Genomic DNA, 23922 nt, shown 5'->3' with positions numbered 1-23922 from the left:
ATAACTAATAAAAAATAAATACTACAATCAGTAATAATACTAAACTATAAGGTACAATTATAATGGAGTCACTGCAGTAAAGATCACTGCGAAATTATTTACGCCGTACACTGCGCCGTCTGCTGTGGTCTGCTGGTGGTAAACATGGCGGCAAGTGTTGGTAGACCGATAGAAAATCACGACACAGGAGTAAAAGATGTTATATTACCGGTAAGTAAAGTTAATGGAACATGAAAACAGCACATGCTATTTTCGCCTTGTATGTCTAGTATCTAAATTAATAAGTTTTTCATATTCATACCATTGAATACCGAACTTCAGTAGCTAAATATTTGGGTAGTAGACTCGCATTTTGGTTGAAAGCAGGCTATTAGTGCGCGGGCTGTTGTATGGAGTGAGAATATTGGTGCTTTGTTTGACAGTACCGTAAATTTGTCTAAAGGTGAAATTAGTTTTATTCTTAGTAGTATAACATAGAAATACGCATATCATTCACAAGTACGAAATTATTGTTCTTTAGATATATTTTTGAAGTAAAATGCAGATTCAATACAATCACGCACACGTGTGATCCACGCGGTTAATTACTCTATATTTGACGAAATAGTGGCTCTTGGAATACAATTTGCCAACGAAACAATACACAGTATTGAATGCAGAATATTTAGTTTCTCGAGTGATTGATAAACGTTTAATGGACTGACTAAAATGTTTGCAGTTTCCCCATGTTTGGTTCTAAGCAATTTGCAAAATATTGCTACTTTTAAGTCAGTTGTATTATCTATAGTCGTGCCATTCATCTTGTGAGCAGTTTTAAATTGTTTTAACTATAAGTACATGGTATTTTTTGTACGGGAAAGCCAATTATATACGTGAAGGGACTAACACACAGGTTACCTATTTTGGCTGTGAGATTGGGTGCCCTACCTGTGGTTAACAAAGAAAGTAATACAGGCTGTTCGAATGATCTCCACTCTGGTGCCCCGATTTCCTTACGGGAATAACAGAAAAACTTGCAAATATATGTCTGTGTATACAGCCACATATAACTAAAGTATAAACAATTTTTTATAAAACATTAGTTTACAGTATGGTTTTAAGGAACAAAAGTATGGAGTCTGTTCCAACCTTTTTCAGTTCATAGTACCCATTTAACTCCATCTTTGTCTTCAAACTGGAGACTCTCAAATAGATTTCTCATCTGAAGTTTCTGTGATTCCTTTGTCTGTGTTACATTTTTCATTTTGTTTCATTTGTAGGGAACCAAAATGGAAAATATGGAAGTAACCTCTGAGGCTGTACCTATAATAAAGGAGATGGTAAATGACAAAGTTGGAAAGGAAATCAGTGTTGATGAAATGACATCAAGAGATTATTATTTTGATTCTTATGCCCATTTTGGAATACACGAAGAAATGTTGAAAGATGAAGTTCGAACACTCACGTACAGGAATTCTATGTACCACAATAAACATTTGTTCAAGGTTTGTATGACTTACATTAGCTATCATCATGAAATTTCCACAGTATAGTATTGCTGAAATATTTCAAGTATTTACTGGAAAGAGTCTAAATTGTGTGTGATGTGTCAGTTTATAGTAATCAGACAAATGTCATAGTGTTTAAATATCATGTTCTAAAATACAGTTTTCTTAACAGGGAAAAGTTGTTCTGGACATTGGCTGTGGAACAGGCATTCTGTCTATGTTTGCTGCTAAAGCAGGAGCAGCCCGTGTCATTGGTATAGAATGTTCCAATATTGTGGAGTATGCCAAACAGATAGTAGAAGCTAACCAACTGAGTGACGTCGTGACTATTGTGAAAGGAAAAGTTGAGGAGGTGGAGTTACCTCATGGTCTGGATAGTGTTGACATAATTATCTCAGAGTGGATGGGTTATTGCCTGTTCTATGAGTCAATGTTAGACACTGTCTTATTTGCCAGAGACAAGTGGCTTCGCCCTGATGGTTTGCTGTTTCCCGATAGAGCTACTCTTTTTGTGACTGGAATTGAAGATCGCCAATATAAGGATGAGAAAATCAACTGGTGGGATGATGTATATGGCTTTGATATGAGTTCTATAAGACGGGTGGCAATCAGTGAACCCCTGGTTGATGTGGTGGATCCAAAGCAGGTATATACAGTCAACCTATGAAGTTAATAACCATTTTATGAGTGAAGTATATAGTGAAATTGAATTTTAATTTAGCTGTTGTATGTAAGGTATCTGCATTATCATTTTAACATTTATGAAATATTTTTCTATAGTTTTTGCACACAAAAATGTGATTTTAAAATTTTAGGCTTTTGTTAGGGAAATTGTGGGAGGAAAATATCTTATATTTTAGTCTTGTTTTGTAAAACTTTTCAGGTGGTGACAAATGCATGTTTGCTGAAAGAAGTTGATCTGTACACTGTAACAAAAGAAGATCTAAATTTCACAGCACCATTCCATCTTCAAGTACGTCGTAATGACTACATTCAGGCACTTGTCACCTTCTTCAACATTGAATTTACAAAATGTCACAAAAGAATTGGTTTCAGCACAGCACCTGAAGCCCCGTACACTCACTGGAAACAGACTGTGTTTTACTTTGATGATTATCTAACAGTGAAGAAAAATGAGGAGATCTATGGGGTTTTTTCAATGAAACCCAATGCTCGTAATAATAGAGATCTGGACTTCACTATTGAATTAGATTTCAAGGGTGAGCTTGGTGAAGTACATGAAACGAACGTTTATCGCATGCGCTAGACGTAAGTGTGTGCAGTAGGGAATTGATTTTTAAAACCCTTTTTAAGCACATGTGAAATGAAAAATTTAGGATTTTGTATTGGTTGAAAAAAACCTTGCATATTTTCCTGTTCAGTACACAGTATCAGTCGAGAGAGCCTGTAGAAGTGCGAGATTCAGGAAGAATGCTAGCAAACATGGAACATGTCTTTTACCTCTGTAAGACACATTAAATTAATCTGTTTCCTAATAGTAATTCAAAGCTTTGCAGAATTATTGTATACTTATTACAGATCTAAAGGTATAGATGGCAGTTATTGATTAATGTATACATTTTCCAGTGTTTGATGAAAATATCACATATGTAATTATTGACTGGTTTCACGGTTATCTGCTTTTGAGAAAATTTTCAGTGTTTCATTATGTACTTCAGACCATGAGCTCTTACCCACCCATCTATTGTACTGTAACATGAATTATGAAGATATTTTTTTCAGGAAAATTATGAGTATAATTTTTTCATTTACCTTATATTATAATCTGTATTAAATAATGACTAAGTCATTTTTCATGTACTGTACTTTAACCATATAAAATGATATTGTTAAAAAATATGAACTGCCCTCTGTTTCCAATTCCAGCTTAGTTCTTCCAGTGTTTGCAAGCACAGTAAGAAGAGATGAAAAATACAGAAAGTTAAAGAATGAAAGATTCAGTTTTGAATGTATTTCATACCGTATGTTGGGTGTTTCAGTGAAGAGGGAGAGAACTGTGTTTGTATGGAAAACTTAACTGTTTTAATATGTAAATCTACAGGAATTATAACAATATATCAGTAGACCCATTCCGCAGTTTATTTATTATCAAACATGTTTTTGTTCTGCTTTGGTTTCTTAAAATCATTGTAGAATTTTTGACCTTACTATTTTTGTTGAATGTACCTGAACACACATCTTGTCACTATCTAAGATGGATTTATAATTTGGAGACTTCATATATTCATAATTAAAACAATGTAGAGATGCTCTTGGAAATATAAACCCAGTACATTATAGAAGAGTAGAAATGAAGGAAGAGATGGTTCATATAGTCTTTCTGTTGGAAATCACGACTGATTTCTGTATTGCTAACTAAAATTGTATTTAACAGTATTCCACTACTGATATATTCCTCACTTTGATTACATTCATGTCAATAGTTGCAACGGGTCGGAATGTTTAGTTCACTATTACCAAGATGGAATTGGTCTTAATTTTTCAAGGAAAGCCTTACAATTTAAAACTTAAAAAAATAATTTTGTACATGAATTCTAGAAGGAGAAAAGTTTTACACACTGGTGAATTGCTTCCTTATTGCCTGTAAAAGTGAGTTGAATTGCTGTTGTAATTTAATGTCATTCTGCCAGGATTTGGTAAGAAATTTTTCTGAATTGTAATTTCATGGTTAAATAAAGTGGAAAGTAAATGCAAGTATTCTGTGATATATAAATACATAATAAAAGTGCTTCATAATTTACACTCTTCATCTAATAGTATTATTAAATCACTGGAACTGAGTTGCTTGAAACATACAGCACACACTAAGTAACGCAACAAAATTTGTAAAGATGAGAACATTTAAAAGACAGGTGTGTAAGGATAAAACTGAAAATGAGTCGTAGAGACAAAAGGTAGGCTGGATGGCTTTTTGTGAACATTATAATGAATCTTCATGTTTTATAAATATCCAATATGGCTCCAAATCCCTAAACAGCAAGTGATCACCAACCAACACTATTTTATAGACAGATGGACTAATGAACCATGACCTCCACATTCACCTGTTCTCATCATGTTGATGGTGAGTACTGGCCAATTCAATCTAGAATTTGTCATTAAGGACCCCAAGACATTTCAGAACTTCATGTCTTTGGGTTGTGATCCTTTTCTCTTTAATAACACAGGCTACACTGAAAGTAAACCTAAAGGAGAGATGAGAATTATCATGGGGTTAATATGATGCCAAAGATAAGATAACATTAAGAAAATATAAAGTGAAGGAAAAAATTATTGATTTCACACCTTATTCACTGAGAGGACAATGGTTAACACAGTTACTTGTACACTCAATTTACATGTTAACCAAATACATAAGCATGTCCTGCTGAATCATGACTGCCATTAACTTCTCAAAGTCAGTCACAATCATATAATAACTGAAGAAATCATATAAACTAGCCAGCTATCATGATTACTAGCTCTTTGGTCCTTCAACTTAACCTCCATGCGAAAATACTACTGGTTAATCCCAGTATATTCACCAAATGGCTTATTCTTCTAACCCAATCAGAAAATAATAATCCAAATTTGGATACAGAGCAAGTCTGGTTACACTGTCAAACAGATTTCAGGAGTTTGAATGTTAAGTTTCAAAGGATGCAAAATAGTAGTTACAGCAGTAAAATTCTAATATGCCTATACAGTGAGTTGAGGCTGGTAGTACTGAAAACTTGCCAGAAGCTACCAACCAAACTACAGTACATAACCTTAAACTAGCATAACCTATAGGTAATATACTATTTTTTGCTTGGTGGCAGGTTTTATGGTTAATTTCTTGGTGCTGCCATAACTTACTGTACCTCCATACATGAGAATTTATTTGCTCTAGCTATTATTAATGTACAAACTGGAATTCATATGGAAAGCAAAGGGCACAAAAATCCTCAGGATGTGGTCGAAAGGGTGTGATTAAAGCACTGTAACCCCCAGATATAAAGCTCAAGTGCACATTGTGCGAATAATGCCCATTTAGATACATGTTTCATCAATATTATATTTACAACTTTTAATCTGTATAGAATTAGAAGATAAAACTAACAATTCCAGTTTCAGTTGAAAATAATTTCACGGCTTTCCTGATGAACATTATGAATGGAAAATTACATTTGGACATGAAAGACTGCATAACAAATGCCACTTAATAAATCAAAAATTTCATGCCATCTTTCAAAATTAAAAATAAATTTGTGGTTTCTTTCAGTATAATTTTTAACAGATCAAATATAAGAAATATACATCTTATCAATAAAGACAGAAAACAATCCTGCTTGCATTTTACATTTTTGAACAATGTTAATAAGTTTTAAAATAAGTGAATTATTAAATATCATAAATATAAGTAATCTATTTAATGTTTTATACAGAAATATTATACTCATTGGGCATTTCTATGAAAAGAAATATTTTGTGATATGTTCTTAACACTATACAATACATTAATCATTTTAAGCTTGTCATTTAACTTATGATTTACAATTATAAAGCTTTGATATTAGGAACATCATCTGTAGATCTGCTCCATTGTTGCATAGTTACAGCTTCAAGTACTGATTTGTGAACTTCCATCCATCTTGTACACAATGAAAGATAAAGAGGCCTGAGGTACTGTTCTGTCACCACTTTCATGTAGCTAAGCCCTTAAGTGAGACAGATAATTTCTGTGTTTTGTAATCACTTCTAAGCTGAATGAAATTCAAGAGGATTGAACGGTCCAAGCCAGCCTGAAAAAGGAGTGACAATAAACTTCATGCAGTGTTCAATGTTTCACACATCTTATCTAACTCTGCACAGCAGATTCCTTTTCTTTCTTGACAGGCTAGTAGTCACTCAGCTAGTTAAGAAATGACTTACATTTTATGGAACTTGAATGCTCACTACTATGTTTGCAAGAGCCTGCCAATGGACTCTCCTGAGGTAGATGAATCCAGTCCATTTAAGATCCATTTTAATATAATTCCGTCTGTACCTAGCTCTCCTAAGTAGTCCCTTCCCTAACCGAAACATCACCCTTGATTTGATCACCCAAATAATGTTTGGTAAAAAGTACAAATTATGAAGCATAATCTATTTATGGTGATGAAAATTAATCAAGAAAGGAAGGAATGAAGATTCATGAAAGAGCAGCACAAGGAGAGGCAGACACATAAGTACAGGCATGATGATACTGTAAGTAGGCAGACAGATGAAGCAATATATGGAGAATTGGAAAGGTAGGAGAGAGAGAGGGCAGATTGCACAAACAGACATGAACATGAAATTATATGCCTATATAAGGAAAGCTGATGTAAAACAGTCATCATTACCATGCTATCGATCAGAATAAATGGCATGCCACAGACACGTCCAATTTTCACTGTTGCTAGGCAGCCAGAGACCAGAAGGCCACAAGATTATGAATGGAGGAATAATAATAATAATAAAAAACGCCACTAGACTCTAAAATTCATTTAAGATAATTTAATTACATGGACTACTCACAAAACTTGACAGGTTAACTTAATACCAAAGCAAATGTATACACATCTTCAATCAGAAAGAATGTACATTGTTTTCTTACCAATTGGTCTCCTGTACACACTTGCTTCAAATTTTCAGGTTTTACTAAAAGTAGATTGCACAATGCATGAAGTGTATCAAATAATGTGTTCACCAATGGAACCTTGAATTCTTTCACACATTTTCTGTATTCATTAACATCACAAATTACACACATTGCTCCTGAAAAATAGAAAAAAAAATGAGACATCTTGCAGGTTAAAACAATATGTTACTGTTACTCTAAGACATTTAAAGTTAACAAATTACACAATGTTTATCAAATTTACTCATACATGAATTTTAGTGCTGTTAAAAGAAACACTCACAGTAAACAAACCAAACATGCTTCAATAATTAAAAAATGTCAAGTTTTGGCTATACATATATTTATCAACTTGTTAAAAATAAAGTAGTAGTTCCACAATCTATTCTTTTAATGATCCTTACTTCCATTTAAAGTGTCCAAAGTTATTCTTACCTGCTGAGTTATACTGGAACTGCTGGAGATGTTCATAAATAACACGATGGAAACGTGCACCAAACTCCATCATAAGAGCTTCAACATTTTTACCATCTAAGCTGTCTCTGATTCTTTCCACCATGCTTCGAACATACTGCACTACAGCCAAACATGCCTGCAGAGAAATGTACTCAGTACCCAATAAGACAAGACAAAGAAAAAAAAGAGATAATAAACATTCTCCATTACAGAAGTCTTCCACTTACAGGAGATGCCAGAGTATCTACATCTGTTTCCGGTTTGAAATCAGTTTTCTTCTGTTCTGTTTGAAGATATATTTTCACCCAACCAACAATTGCATTAACTGACCTAAAAGAAAATTTGTTATACTTAGTTCTTGAAAATAATTCACCTGATGCCATAAAGTAAGGTGTGATAAAAATATCAGGTACCAGATTTGATACACTGTATAATTTTTGCATTTCCCATTTCTTGTCTCTTTGTGAATGTAAAAATAACAAATCTGTATTTTACAAGAATATTAAATTGCAGAAGGCCAACAAATTAATGGTAGCAAACAGAATTCTGTTTGACATTCCAATATGAGAAGTAGATTCCTTCACCCTTTCCTGGTAGGATGAAACATCTGGTGTCTTCTACCAACAGTTTCTTCTGCCCCTCCCTCTAATGTGTCCTTTTCGTTCTTCCCTTAGTCAACATCAACTTGCTATTAACAACATTCACAGATGACATAAATATTTGCTGTTATTTTCTGTCATTGTTTCTACAATCCCTTTAAGTGGTAATAAATTACTCAAGTTGAATAATCTGAATACAGAAGCTCACAAGAAATCACTTCAATCTTACCTGTCAAGTCCAGTATCTAATTTAAATTCAATCTGTTCTAAAAGGTACTTTTTCTTTTGAAGACAATCACCATGTTTTGGAGTAGATCTGAAACATTGTATAAAATAGGTTTTGTTACAGTATCAGCTTCTTAACTAATGAAAGAAAAAGTTCTGGGATGAACATACTGACTTCCTTTAAACATTAAAACACTAAGCAAAACATTATAAAGTGATATTTATATAACTTAATGATCTAGCTTTATTCACAGTACAGTGAAACCTTGTTTAGTCGACCTATATAGGGGAAACTATAGGTCGGATAAGCCGTAAGTCGGATGAGCAAGGGGAAGGGGGACATGGTCATGGACATAAAAAAATAAGTAGAAGACAAAGATGTAATTAGCAAAGTTGAAACAAAAACATGTAAATCATTGTTATAAATACTGAAATATACAGAGATTCAATACAAATTTTCATTGGCAGATAATGCTGACGTTTCACACGCACAAGCTGATGGCAAAAGTAACATACCATTTCTGAAGTAATGATACAATTTGCTGAATCATTGGGGTATCCATATGTTAATTTCATGTCAATAACTAGGAATGACGTAAGTAACTGTAAATTAATTGGTGGTCAACCCAAATATAACAGCATGTTGAAGAGTTAGCATGTATTGATTAATAATTCTCTATATATTGCCTATTCGTTGTTTCAGAAGGGCTCAACAAACCCTATGTGGCAGGTCACTGTGGCACATGGTATTTTCTGAAGTACCATACTGAACATTTTCTATATTTATGTATAAACAGTTGGAATATACTTACATAACCAATGGAACAAGACTATCGATGAACTGCTTCTCCAATAAGTGAATGATGGCATTACATTGTCGTAGAACATCAAAGAAGGAGATTTGAGGTTGCGTTTTGTTCTCTGGTATAGGTACACTTTGCAATCCCAGTTCAAGGGCATAATCCAGGTGCTCAGCCATAAGATAGTGCAGTAAAATTTCAAATATCTGAAGTGCATTACCTGGCATGTCAGACTGACGAGAGAGCTAACAAATTAAATCAAAATACCATATCAGTAATTGTGTTATGTTTGTAACAAATGTCTATCACTCTCTATGGACATATCCACAAGCTGAATGAACATATACAACATTCTGCAGACTGAATTAGTCTCTGTCTTCTGGTAGAAGAAGTGGGTACTTACTTCATGTAGCCTGTAATGTAAAAGTTATTTCTTAAAAACAGACACTGAAGCAAACCAGAAGTGTGATCTGTATACAAGAAGGGGCTGAAAACTGAAGTGGAAGACAGCAGCATGGAATATGTATGTCACAAGCATATAAAAAGGTATGAAAAAATAAACAGAAAGACAGTTTTCTTCCTGTCACCCCTTCCTCTCTGTCTGCTGTTAATATCTTAATTCATTCTTTTGACATACTCTGGATCAGCAAACAACTCTCCAAAGTCAAAAAAGAATAATTACATATCTAACTCTTTCAATAAAATGGCTTAACAGATCTGCAAAATTTCTTGTCTAAATGGGAGTTTAGGTTCTCATGGCAGTGAGTATGAAGGTCACAGCCATCTTGGATAATGCGTCACATAGTCTCATAGACACTGGCCAACATTTCAGAGGTTCTTATTACCTTCACCATCTGAGAACATACTGCCTTGATGATGGAGGCAATAAGCACCTCTGGAATGTTAGTCAACTTGAACAAGACTACACAGCACAATATCCATCTTTCTTGTCTGGTTCTGCATAAATAAAATTCTTTCTTAGGCAAATCACTTTCATTTCGCATGTCTACATCAGCCCATGCAGTGGTTTGCCCACCTGAGAAAATTTAATTTACCAGTTTTCTTCACTTTTATAGGCTGCAAAATGGCATTTGATAAGATTAAATATAATTTACTATGGCTTATTCAGAATAAAAAAAGAATTCTGGCTTAACTGATATGATCAATTCAAACCTTAGATAAACTAAGTAACATTAAACAAGAATGATGATATGGTAGCTGACAATAATCAGGGAGTTGGAAAATTTTGCAAGATTTGTTATAAAGTAATTTATGCACTTGCTTAACAAAACAAATTGCAAAAATATGTAAATATTACTTTTCATGGAGTAAAATCTTGTACATACCAGCTCACATCTTCTAAAAGCCAGTTTGCTTTCCTGAAGCAGTGCAATAGCAACTTCTTCTGATAAAAATGTTTCTCCTCCATAGTTTTCGATCTGAGCAATGTTAAAATTTGCACGTGTTCCAATCACTGCCTGCAGGTCTCTTCTCAAATCCTGGAAACTGAAAGGAAATATTCAATGCATATGAAAAATAAAAGTAGAATTCATTATGATTAGATGAGACTCTTGAAATGTACAGCAGACACAAAGAAAGAAGTTTTATTTGTGATTCTGTATACCTTATTCACCTTGGTATTTACTTATTGCACTTAAAAACCCATTGTAGCAATGTTGGTTCACATCATAAATATCACAAATCATATATAGGGCCATAAATTATTTTTAATTTTATTTTACATACTGAAAAATGTTTCAACTAAAAGTTGTAGACCTTAAATAAGATCTGTATTTCATGTTATGAAATCCGTTTGTATGAGAAGTGACAAAGTTTGATTTGAGCTTCCCACAAAATAGGGGTTTTATGGGAAGTCTATGCACAGATGGGAGAAAAATATTAAAATGGGGTTTGGAGAAATAGGGTATTAAGGTGTACTGGACACAACTGGCTCAAGGCAGGGTTCCAGCAGTGGACCTTCATAAACATGAATCTTCAAGCAGGTTAAGAACTAGGAATTTTTTTCAGTCAACTGCTTAAGGAAGATTCTGTACATCATTAATTATATTTTATACATAGTCTGAGATACCTGAATAAACTTATGTTGATTTTTCTACAACAGAAAAATTCTGTGAAAACTGCATAAACATTTAAGGACACAGCACATTAGGGGCACTAAAGCAGAATAATACACTTACCCTCCAGTCTGAATTTGTTTTTTCTGATGATTCTTGCATTCATAATATCTGTGTAATACTGCAGCACTCTTTTCTTTTAGACATTTAGTTTCCACACTGAAACAAGCAGTCAAAATTCTGCAATCTGGCATCACACATTTCCTGTACCATTCTAATAAAATAAATACTTTCAATGCGATCAATGATAAAACCATACTAACAAGTCCATGATGAAATTAACAATGATATTCATCATATCCATAACTGTAAATCTGATAAGAACTGGATCTTTGTTGGTCTGTTTCTTGATTTTTAAGACAATTTTAGAACAAAAACTTGGTGGAGGACGAGTGATGGTTTGTCACCTCTACAAAAAATGAAGTTCCAAAATGCTTCAGCAGTTACACTTTGCATCCAACTCATATTTTTCTCACAATTTTTACCTTCATACAATTAAACACATTCAAAATGGTTTACTGTTATTTGCTTTTAAGCACTTTTCCATTTGTACTCTATATAAAACCAACATTAGCTATTCTCCAGCAACATGCTGAGTATCACCATAACACACAAAAACATTAAACTGTTACTTAGATAGATAATGGTAGTTCTGAAAAAGAGTCAACTGAAGCCAGAACAGGCTTGTACGCTAAGATTGAATGTCAGAAGAAGAGAATCACAGACTGCATAAGGAACTACTACAACAAAGGGGTGCTGTTACATTTAGTGAGCAGGGTAATGATAAGCCCCCCCCCCTCCCCCTCAAAATATTAATAAAGCAAAATTTAAAACTTTTGTCCAAATAAGTAAATTATGTATTTAATTTGTTGGAGAAACTACATTACAGCCCAATGTGAGGAAAAATATACATAAAAACCGGCTTCATACACAAGAAAGAATAACCTAAAAACAGTCTCTTCTAACATCAGACAGTCTGGATGCAAGGAAGGCTTTACTTGTAACTTTGAAAAACAAAATGTACCACTGTAATCATTTACTTTATCTTTGTGATCACACAAGGCATCCTCACAACTCACAAGTTTAAAATAATTAATCTACACCCCACTCTGGCAGTTCTTTACTCCTACAAAACAACTGCAGCTAAAGCTACACCTCTCCACAGTGAACTATAACTATGTTACCTGATATAAGAGTCCAGATACTTCTGAAAGATGTTCATGGTCAGCTTACTTAGGTACATATTGTCATTCCCCATTTGAAAGTGAGACAGATCATTTGAGAGTTTAACTGTTCTGTAAGGACAAATAATAAATGTCTGTAATGAAAAAGTAAAATAAAACAAGAAATTAATTCTAATACATTTCACTAAAAATTAATATAAAAAATCAAATTTAATCTGAAATTTTGATTACAGTGTGTTGATACTTCATCTTACTTGTTTCATATCAGACATTATTGTCAAGGTATTCTTGTACATGTACATGTGTGTGAGATTTGAAGTTCTCACAGCAGTGAGGCACTGCCTACTTGTCCCATCCCCACCAGGACAGAATTTATGTTAGGTTCACAGCCAATAGAAACAACAGAGAAACAATGAAAATTCCACAACAAATCTGAACTGCCCCCGTAAGTGTTCACCACCATCACCATCTATAGATGTTTCCAAGAGGGTGGACCACTATATGAAAAAACCATTTCTACTCTTCTCTGTCCTCTTATAAGTACCCTTCTTGTAGCTATATCATTTCCTCACCCTTTTTTGCACACCATCATTGCACATATTTATTTTTCACATCCTCAGAGGATACTGTCAGCCATGTTTAACATATTAACATCTACTTCCAGTTTGTTTAACTGAAATTAATTTGAATTCTACAGACAGTAGTTTACTATTCCAGCATTTTATTTTGACAATACAAAACCAAAACTAAGAAGATGGACAGAACAAATCAGGAACACAGGCAAAAGCATACACGACACACTCACTTCTACATTTACAGTTAAGCCAATGTGGGTACTAACCTTGAATATAAATCATATAAGTTCTTGAGATATCTGTCTGTGTCACTTCTATCTGACAAACTAGTCACAATGTATTTCTGGAAAGTAAAGGTCAATCATTAATAAAACAAATAAAACTACTGATATTCCTAGAAAAGTCATGTCTGAATTTACTGCTGCAACAATTCTAATTTAGCAATAATTTTAAGAGTCATAATGTAGCTAAGAAAGCATCAATGAACAAAAGAAAGAGATAAACTGATTAATGCTGAATGTCCAGTCAAAATAGTAATAAACAAATTTACAGAATGGATAAAATACAAACCTGCAGTTTCAAGTGATAAATATTAAGCACAAACTTTGCCATTACTTGGTCTGGATTACTAAACACCTCAGTCATCACAGAAAAATTTTTTTCACACAAAGGAATTACATCATGGAAGACATCTTTTCCTGTAAATGCACCCTGCAAGAGAAAAAACTACCATATTATTCCAGAAGTTAACTAAATGAATATGTTACTGCATGGTATTCCTTAAAAATTACAAAAGTGTTGTATGTTATAAAGTTTGTGGACATAATCTAAATCTTAAAAACTTGTATATTTTACTGACATATTAGTGACTACTAAAACCTGTAAAAAAATGCTAAAAAGGTCAGCAGTATTTTGTGAAGCTTATATCTGAGAGACAGGACGTAAGTTTGTCCTATATCACTAAAGTCCTACTGCACTACTGTATAACAGTTCACATGGTCCTCATAGAGATGACAACATACAAGAACAATATCATGTTTTATCTAATACTCTTCACAATAGGGCCATTTGCAAGCCCCTGCAATTTATCAGGGAGATGGAGAAAATTACACAATAAGGAGCTTCAGTTTGTACTCTTCACCAAATACTACTGTTAGAGTAAGTAATCAAGGAGAATGGGAATTTTTTTACTTTAATTGCATGCTTACAATTTTCTTCTGTTGTTCTATACAGGTATAAAATTTGGACTTTCACCCTAAGGGAAGAACAAAGATTGAGGGTGTTTGAGAAAAGAGCACTGAGAAGAATATTTGATCTAAATTGAAAGCTGGACAAAACTATAGAATGAGGAACTTTATAATTTGGCAATTTTAACAATTTTTAGGATGATAGAACCAAGGAGGATGAGACAGGTGGAATATGTGGCATGCATGAGTGAAACAAGATGCATAATAAAAAAATTAGATCTGAAAACCTTCTTACCATTTGGCTTTGCTCAATGAATGCATCTATACACTGCGGATAGCCCTTGAAATGAGAAAGAATAGTTGCAATTTCTTTCATCCTTCCTTTATCATCTGAGCGATGAGCTTTCACAAACTCCTCAATTAGTGATCTCTCAATTTCATCATACTTTGCAGCTATTTTCTTTTTGGCCTTTTCAAATCTGCATAACGAAAAATTACTGTTATATACCATATTACTATATCCACAACATGATCATGAACTAATTTCTATGAACACATACTTTCCTGAAGGCAATTCTTGAGCAATCAAATGTAACTTTTGTATAATGTCAGCTGCTTCATCTATCTGTAACAAGACCAACAATGTGAGAATCAAAATGCAACAAATAATTAGATCAGTAAATACAATATTCATGTCACACATTCTCTTACAGAAAACATTTCTAACCTATCAGTTATAAACCCTTCTGGTTTTAATGAACAAATTTCAGTAAAGTCACATTCCTGCTTTACAGTGTACACACTGGTTTGTGTTTTACACAGTCGGTTTTGTTATAACAAAAGTAAAGTTGTTTGTGTACCTATGCACTGTGCCAATACATTCTTAATCTGAGCACTAGATTCACACTCCAGCCATTTTACTACTGAGGAAAGAACCATGACACCCACAAGAAAAAAGGCTGGATTAGTCTCAGAGTTGGTCTGGACATAACAGCAAAAAAATCTGTCCCTGTTGGAAATTGAATGCTGATTATCCAGCAGTCACTTTAACGACTTTGCTAACCTAATTTACACATGTAAGATAATTTCTAGAAATGTAATGAAATATACACATTTTAATGCGCAAGTAAAACTACTTCATATAAGTAACAGGGGCATTGTAACTGGAACTTCAACTAACATATTTTTTCACCAACTTTCAGAAATACCATGATTTTATGCAAATAGTTATAACACAAATGTTAAAGACATACTGATTTCATTTAAAACATGACTAAAGACATGATTTAGAAGGGAGTGCTCTTTATGGAGAAACCCAGCTATGAAATGACAGTTACACAATCACAGTATGGAGTTACCTGAGTTTTGTCAGTGAAGACTTCTGCAAGCAGTGGCCCAGGACTAAGAAATTCTGCAAAATGGTTCATAAGTTTCTGTGCTTCAACTGCCCTGGAGCGAGGTGTGTTAACACTCTCCAGCTGATCACCCAAGTGAATTACTTTAGTTGCCACATAATTAATTCTCTCATCCAACTCTTGAAACATGCTGACAGATGCCTGAGGAAAGATTATTAAAACCTGTAGCAGGAGGTGTAGGACCTAAAGATCACTGGAACTTGATTACACCTTCAGCATCATATGAGGAGCAGAACTTCACAAAGCATTATCTTGAAGTCATTCACAGAATCTTCAGTACAAATTATATAGCATCACATGACTTGCAACTACTTTCATAAATAGTCCCCATGAAGACTGATTTACTTATCAACAAGCAAACAAACTTAACATGTGTACTGCACAGTAAGAGTGTGGTCTATCATGATTTGTGATGTGGATCATGCATACATCAGCATGTACTGGGGGATAATTTTATCTATGAGTATACATTTGTGTAAATTGGAAATTTGTCTGAAACAAAAAATGTTCAGCATCTTTTGGACTCTGTTGTAACAATATTTTAATAGTGCAATTCTAATGTATTAAACTATAATACCAAAGCTAGCTTAATAATACAAAATTATGCAATCCATACTGCAAAGAAAATACCATACTTACCATTACAAAGATCAACTGCTTAATGTTGTTGAACGAAATAATTCCTGTCTAAAGTCAGAATTATATTAAACCCATAAATACAAAATGAAGAATTACTGACTGTTGAAGTAGGTGGGATATATAATTGGCATTGGGCTTAAAGGGTTAATAAAATAATGATAAAGTATCTCCTGTGCTTAAGCACGTTGCCTGGGATGTGGAGGTAGAGGCCCAAATGTTTAAGCCAACCACATCGGCTCAGTCAGTCAATCCCCAACAAGTAGCAGGCTGCAGGAACCTTAATATAAGTCAATGTTCATTGGTTCCCTTCTCCTATTCTAGCATTCTTTGCTGTCCCCCTTCTTCCACCCTTCCCTTTCCAATATGTAATAATTTGTAGAAAGGATTGGGACCACAAATGTAACAACTGTTCCATTAACTGCCAGTCAACCAGGGTGGAAACAGTATCAGGGTCAAACACAGCTGCACATGCATTTCACAATTCCAGACCAGCAATTATCAAATGCAGTCACAGTGTTTCCAACCTGCTATTTTCATGAAACAAACATAACAGAATCAAAACAAACATTTCTTTCTGCATATCCTACACAAACTTGGCATCAAAATTATATTTTTACATTCAATGACAGAAATTCTTTATATATTCTGGAACATACACAAAACTGAGTATCACCATAACAATTGTTCTGTCCATGAACAAAGCTAATGCAGATTTTCTTCATGACTAATCATGCAGAACTGTTACACACCATACTACTAAATGAAAAGTGACTAACCACCTTCATACTCAGCTATTTCACCCCCAGTGAAATACCTTCTGAAACTCATTCAATGACTATTGCCTTGAATTAGCAGTGTTAAATGGAACAATTCCTGATGCTGCCAGGAATCAAATCTTAATTATTTAGCCCAAGGACTGACCTAACCCAGTTTCAATATATTTAAAGCAAATTTAAAACAAAATCAGCAGAAAAGTAAAGACATAGTGAGAGTTCTAGACATCAAAATAACCAAATATGCTACCTTATTCCTATCTTGCAGTTGTGAAATCTGTTGCCAATGTCCATTTTCTTCTTCTCGACACATGATCTCCAGGCGTTCACATTTCTTTTGCTGGCGTTCTTGTAAAAGCTGTAGGTCCCTTTTGAGAAATAATAACTCCTTCAGTCAATCATATATCTGTATAACAAGACTGGAAAGGTGTAATCTGCACCAAACATGTGTTCTTTGCAAATTCTAAATTCTGAAAGCTCCTAACTGAAATAGTTTTCAAAGAAAAACTATTAATATAAGATTGTATCAGTTACTTTAGTTTCTACTACACATATCATGTGGTCTTAATGTTTTTTTTAAGTTCTATAAATCAACAGAAATATGTCAGAAGGTACATTTGTTCTATAGTATACGATGGATTTGTATGCTTGGGGTCATAGGATCAAATCCTGATCAAGTCAAACATTTTTTAATTTCCTGCAGACACCATGTTGTCATTCTATATTATACAGATTTTACTACACAAAATTCTTTTTTTTCTAAAAGCCTACAACCATATATCATTGTATGATCCTAATGCAAGTGGCCCCAGTGATGATCCTTCCTATCACAAGTTTGTTCATCTGCCATATAGGTATTACTGACTGTAGGAAAATTGAAAGTACAATTCCACGGTAGACCCCCATAGCACATCATTCACATCATACGAGGGTGAGTCAAATGAAAACCGTAAAAAAAATTTAAATTTATTGAATGAAAGCGGTACACAACTATATCATTTTTCTACATAGTCTCCATTTCGTTCAATACAGGCCCTCCAGCGTTTACGAAGTGTATGTATTCCTCTAGAAAAAAATTCTTGTGGTTGTCTGAGCAACCACTCATGCACCGCCTGCTGTACCTCTTCATCAGAACGGAACTTCTTCCCTCCATCGCCTCTTTGAGTGGCCCAAACATGTGGTCATCACTTAGGGCTAGGTCTGCTGCAATAGACTCAGGGGTCACAACTCTGTGCGCCTGACCCGGGCGAGGAGCGTCTGCCACAGACATCACACCATTTCTGAATTTCCTATTCCACTCGTACACTTGCTGCTGTGACAAGCATGCATCACCATACTGAACCTTCATCCGTCGATGAACTTCAATCGGTTTCACACCTTCACTGATCAAAAACGAATTACAGAACGTTGTTCTTCTTTCGTGCATGTAACTAGTGGAGCAGCCATCTTCAAACTGGCACTGTGATGGCTTTATGTTTGTCTGCATTATATTGCCACCTATAGGATACTCTTTATAGCATTGGTAACATGTCTGCCAACTTATAGGACAATGGCACGATATTTCGAATTTTTTTATCTCAGTTTTACGGTTTTCATTTGACTCACCCTCGTATTTCATCCAAATCCATCCAGTGGTTCTTGAGTTTAATCATGCTAATAGCCCTACATGTGTCAATTTCATGCACATCATGCAAACAAAAGACTATTCACTCATACATGGCTCACTGTATACATGTATTTGTATACAGTGTAAGAGATTTTGTAATTTCACTTCTGCACACTTCTTGTATTGTTTGCATTCATATTTATAAAATTCTCTTATCCTATCTTTTGACAAACCATCATTTCCAAATGAACATGCAGAATGTTTAATCATACCTCAGTGTGACATACAAATACTTAGATGCTTACAATACACATGCCAAAATACAAATATCAGTCTCACTCACTTGATTGCCTGAAGAAATGTCTCATGAAGGAGAACAGGATCAAAATGTCCAGTACCCTCATTTCTACTATCTGCAACTGTTCTCCAAGCAAGGCGTTCTACAAATTCATCTGGATCAAATGGTTCCTGTTTAAAAAGCAAATACACAAAAATATGAGCTATAGAACAACTATTGAGTTGGTGCATCAGTTCGTGCCATTTTTTCGAATTTTAAAAACTTTTATTTTTTTCCAAACGAATTTGACAAATAAATCAATTATGTATTCTCTCTCATTGTTCACGATCTGTTCCCAAAGTTAGACCAGTTTTTTGATCCCACGCTTGAAGAAATCCGCTGGTTTGGCGGCAAAAAATTAATCCAGCCAATTTCAGAGCTGTGTCGTTGTGGAAGGAAATTCCGTTGAGATTGTTCTGGAGAGCGGAAATGGTGGTAATCAGATGGGGCAAGGTTCTGAGAGTAGGGCAGATGCGGAAGAACCTCCCAACCGAGCTCTTCGATGACGTCTTTGGTGAGCTTTGTGACGTGGGGTCTGGCGTTGTCATGCTGGAGAAGTGTGCGGCACCCATGAACAGAGTTTCTGGAGTCTTATCAGTAGACAGTACAAATGTTTCGGGCAGCCTCTGCAGCTTTGGAGCTTCGATCGAACTCTTAGAGAAGAAGATGTCGGAAATGTTCGTTTTTGTCAACGTGGCACTCCACAGTTTTTAACCTGAAAATTTTTGTCAATAATTCAAATCAAAAAAATTCAAACAGATTCATAGAGATGACGATGAGAGCCACCTCAGGCAAATCTTATCAGATCAAAACTCTGATTGGCTGAAAATGGCACGAACTTATGCATCAACCCAATAATATGGAGAGCATGAGCTTGATATCATCTAACCAACTATAACAGTGGAGTGTTTTGAGGTAAAATTTCAGAAAACAGATGGGTTGTCCTGACTGGGTTTTTCTGTGGTTTCCCTCAGCCTCTCCAGGCAAAGGATATTGCCATAAATTAGGCAACAATCACTTCCTTCCATATCATTTCCAATTCATTATCCATTAATCATCTTATCAATAGATGCTATACAGCCTGAGCTACTGACAGCATCATTAAATACATAAGTACATAAACATACAGACATTATCTAATGACATACTTCTTGCAAAAACAATATTTTATTTGTACTTACTAGAAGTAACACAAACAAAAATTAATTGCTTGGCACAGAATTCAGACTTATTTGAGAAATATGAACATATACAAAAACATTGTTTTAAATGTTGTTTGTTCACCTAAGAAGGCAGTAACTGGGCAGTTTAGGAAGTTATGCAATGAGGAATTTGAAGTACTTTCAGGATGCTCAAATCTTGGAGGCTGTATTAGACGAGGCATGTAGTCATGGTTGCAGGACTGCATATGGAATTTTGAGAAGAAAACTTTTTGGAAAATGGCAATTTGGAAGACCAGGAAGGAGATCAGAGTACACCATTTACATGGACAACAGGGAAGATTATGAAGAGGGTGAAATTGACTCACCTGTGTAATGGAAGGAACATCAGGTCTTGCTACCGCAGTATTCATACAACTACAGTCATTTGTTGGTAAGTAATACTGTGAAATGTTGTGGAAGAAGCAACTGGTCATCATATTGCAGAAAATACATTTAAGATATAAAAAATTATACAGTGTTATTTGGGAAATTTACACTATTAAAATACATGTTGGATGAGTGAGATCTTCCAGTATGATTTAAATTTCCCATGACTAGAGTCATCATGTTCTTCTAAACTTGCGGAAAATCTGAATCTGGGGATCATTCTGATTACTATTTTATGATTTCTTTTGGAGTTTAAACATGCTGTAATGCTCAAGAAAACTATAGGAATGGTTAAAATATTGTAGAATTGATCAGTACTGATCACTTAATACAATTACATTTATTATGGTCCCACACTGCAAGTAGACTACTTAGCCTCTGATAAGTCATAATTTTGGATAACATACATTTTAATCTGACAACCTGAAAGTGTTTCTCAACCAGTCATCTGCAGCAGTCTGGTATGTCATGAGATAAGTCTAATTGTACTGAGATATTATTTTTAACTGATATACATTTCAACATATTTAACTACAGTTCACAAAATGTGGTAATAAGAGTGAAATTGTGTCCTACCATGTTTTGACATCTCATCAGCCTATACTAATGTTTCTTTGTTGAATTGTTGTTGCCCCGATATTTTCCATATTATGTAACATTTACTGTATACTGTAATAAGCTCTTGCAGAACTGCAGTTTTTAATATTAACATTATACTTATCATTGCTGTTATTATTTATTACTAAAATGTTACCTGTCAAGATTTCTGTCTTCTGGGTTGATGCGCCGCGTAGTCTGGTCGATGCTAACCAACGTTTCAGAGGTCATACTGCCTCCGTCATCAGGGCCTGACGGAGGCAGTATGGCCTCTGAAACGTTGGTTAGCATCGACCAGACTACGCGGAGCAACAACCCAGAAGACAGAAATCTTCATACTCAACGCTGTGAAAACCTCAAATCTTACATGTTACCTGTCAATTTGTTCAATAAATTCTAATACATATTACAATATATATAAAATCATAATAAAGTAAAAATAACAGAAAACATTTACAATAATACTGAGCTACACTTTTGTATAGAAAGGGTTGTACCTGGTAAAACAATTCTGCTCACATTTGTCAGTGTAAATTTAATTTAACTTGCAATGGTAAACCAATTGTACTTGTTGCACAGAACCAATAACGTATCTGGCAATAGACCTATGTCAAACAATGGGTCCTCTGGCAGGTTTTGTAAGACATTTGATTACATTAAATAATTATGAGCACAGAACAAACTATTTTTAAGGGGTAATAAGAAGGGTAAACTTTAACTTGTGTGACAAGTTGGGTAAGTTAAATTAAATTTCTGCATTTGAAAAAGCATAAGCTAGATTGTGAGTAGTAGTCAGCTATTTGCATACTATTTTTGTTAATTCAATACTGAATTCTTGACATGTAGAAAAACAAGAGATCAAGTTTCATTAACAAAATTGTGTTTAATAGAAATTAAATCATCTGCCATGTCATCACAGGAATCCAAAGAAACTGTTGAGATGCTCACATAAGAGTCATAAGTCAATGGTCAGTAATAAAAATGACCTTCACCGACTCAATAAATTCATAACTTCACAGAAAATTAATTAATTACACTGCATGTTAAATGCCAACATCATTTTCTATGCATTATAAACAGTTGTAGTACGAGTAAAATCTAAGACACTTTACTTAACCTGTTCCAACTCTTTCATATACTGCATCATCATTTTATTGCGGTTGAATTTGGGTCTTCTCAGTATGAACTTAAAGGTATTTTTTAACTTTACAAACAACGATTTCTATGTTATTGGGTGTTATGAAGCAATACACTATCATATCCGTATCTACACGCAAATTAACACAACTGAAAACCTCAATTATATAATTTTATTAAAGACACAATTAAAAATTCTAGTAACGATATCAAACTCTCTGTTATTCACCAAACTTGCCAAATGTCTGTTTGTATTTAAATAAAAATATTAATGTCATATAAATAAGAAATTTTCACACATTACAACTCCAGTACTACTGCTATATTCTCCATATTTTTGCCCTTTGCATACACCAATATTCTAATGTTGGTCAAGCTGCTAGCCAGGACCATATGCCATCTCATATTCTGTTGTAGTAATAATAATTATGCATCTATGATACTACTTGAATGTCGAAGAATCGTACATTAGCAATCTTTACATCACATTGTCATTGAAGAGTGGTGGGAGTAAATAAGATACATCTAAATGCAGGCTGAAAATACAGCTCAAGACGTCACTTTCGACATTTTTTTTTACTAACGTTGTAGTAATTCCGCCGGAGACTTCTCTTCACGCATTATATATTTAAAGTTAAAAATGTTTTAACCAGAAGCTATAAGATAAATTTTAATTTTCCATGTTCCCAAATGTCAAGTACGTAACTGATGAATATTCCAAACCTAACCTCACTTTATATTTTTGAACACGCCGAAGCATTTACGGCATCATGTGTATTTATAATGTATATGTTCACTTGTTAATGATATATTGGCTTAAACTGTAACATAAATTGTCTATTCAAGCCCTACTCCCATGTTACATAATACTTGTGCAAATTTAACTATAAATGGTTCTCTGTTCTGTTATTTCATCACAGGTCATTTCATAACTATTTCATCAATTTAACACAATAATAGTGCATATAACTGCAATGCTGGATGTTCTTAAATCCCTAATATCACTAACCCACTCCCATAAGATAAATAAAAGAATTAATATTGTTGTCCACAGCTTGAAACGTTTCTTTTACAATGAATTTCAGTTTGAACTAGCTTATCCAACAAACACCCACAAAATAAGAGAGACAACAGCTTCCTTAAACAAACAGCAAACAATATTCCATATGTAAACAATGTTTTGTCATCTTTCACTCCAATATTGTGCAGTTGACATGATGATTGCTGTAGGTCAGCTTGTGACTGCAAATTCAGTCCATGTGGGCACAAAGAGGTATTTCAATTTCCCCGCACCAATCATTCTACCAATTTCCTGTAGCCATCCCTGCAGTATAATGGTGCTATAAAAGCAAAAAATACCTGAGATGGCTTACCATGGATTGAACAACTTGTTTGATTCCCCGCACTGGCAGCAATAGTTCTTTTTTGACAATACATATGGCCTGTCTGGGGACCACTTAAGGCCACAAACAGGAGCTGTAGAACATAAACTGAATGGCAAATAAATATGAATGCAAAGGAATATAAGAATAGCAGT

At 34.3% G+C, this 23922-nt stretch overlaps 2 protein-coding genes across 6 annotated transcripts; one reads left to right on the top strand and one right to left on the bottom strand.

The window, feature by feature from the left end:
• Positions 1–51: 51 nt before the first annotated feature.
• On the top strand, positions 52–3578 carry Art1 (arginine methyltransferase 1). Of its 3 annotated transcripts, none has more exons than XM_022085558.2 (4): positions 52–210; positions 1260–1484; positions 1660–2133; positions 2371–3578. In XM_022085558.2, the coding sequence occupies exons 1-4, from the start codon at positions 145–147 to the stop codon at positions 2752–2754; spliced, it is 1149 nt and encodes a 382-aa protein (XP_021941250.1). In that variant the 5' UTR covers positions 52–144; the 3' UTR covers positions 2755–3578. The 3 variants fall into 3 exon arrangements, with proteins under 3 accessions (XP_021941250.1, XP_021941251.1, XP_087208378.1); XM_022085559.2 differs by lacking the exon at positions 52–210 and adding an exon at positions 323–442; XM_087352252.1 differs by lacking the exon at positions 52–210 and adding an exon at positions 370–498.
• Positions 3579–5524: 1946 nt separating this feature from the next.
• On the bottom strand, positions 5525–22673 carry Sec10 (Exocyst complex component Sec10). Of its 3 annotated transcripts, none has more exons than XM_022085547.2 (17): positions 22366–22673; positions 19069–19193; positions 17370–17487; positions 15651–15848; positions 14853–14917; positions 14588–14771; positions 13676–13816; positions 13372–13448; positions 12531–12641; positions 11410–11505; positions 10558–10717; positions 9224–9456; positions 8416–8502; positions 7815–7917; positions 7567–7723; positions 7108–7268; positions 5525–6271 (listed from the first exon to the last, which is right to left on the bottom strand). In XM_022085547.2, the coding sequence occupies exons 1-17, from the start codon at positions 22396–22398 to the stop codon at positions 6173–6175; spliced, it is 2148 nt and encodes a 715-aa protein (XP_021941239.2). In that variant the 5' UTR covers positions 22399–22673; the 3' UTR covers positions 5525–6172. The 3 variants fall into 3 exon arrangements, with proteins under 3 accessions (XP_021941239.2, XP_021941238.2, XP_021941242.2); XM_022085546.2 differs by lacking the exon at positions 22366–22673 and adding an exon at positions 20591–20973; XM_022085550.2 differs by lacking the exon at positions 22366–22673 and having other exon boundaries at positions 17370–17525.
• Between the last annotated feature and the right edge of the window lie 1249 nt (positions 22674–23922).

The sequence above is a fragment of the Zootermopsis nevadensis genome, unplaced genomic scaffold (genome assembly GCF_977971745.1).
Source record: "Zootermopsis nevadensis isolate Lab colony 2312 unplaced genomic scaffold, Znev_1.0 Znev_ptg000021l, whole genome shotgun sequence".
Lineage (NCBI taxonomy): Eukaryota > Metazoa > Arthropoda > Insecta > Blattodea > Termopsidae > Zootermopsis > Zootermopsis nevadensis.
Note: the sequence above shows the minus strand (reverse complement) of the source record. Positions and strands in the feature narration are given on the sequence as shown.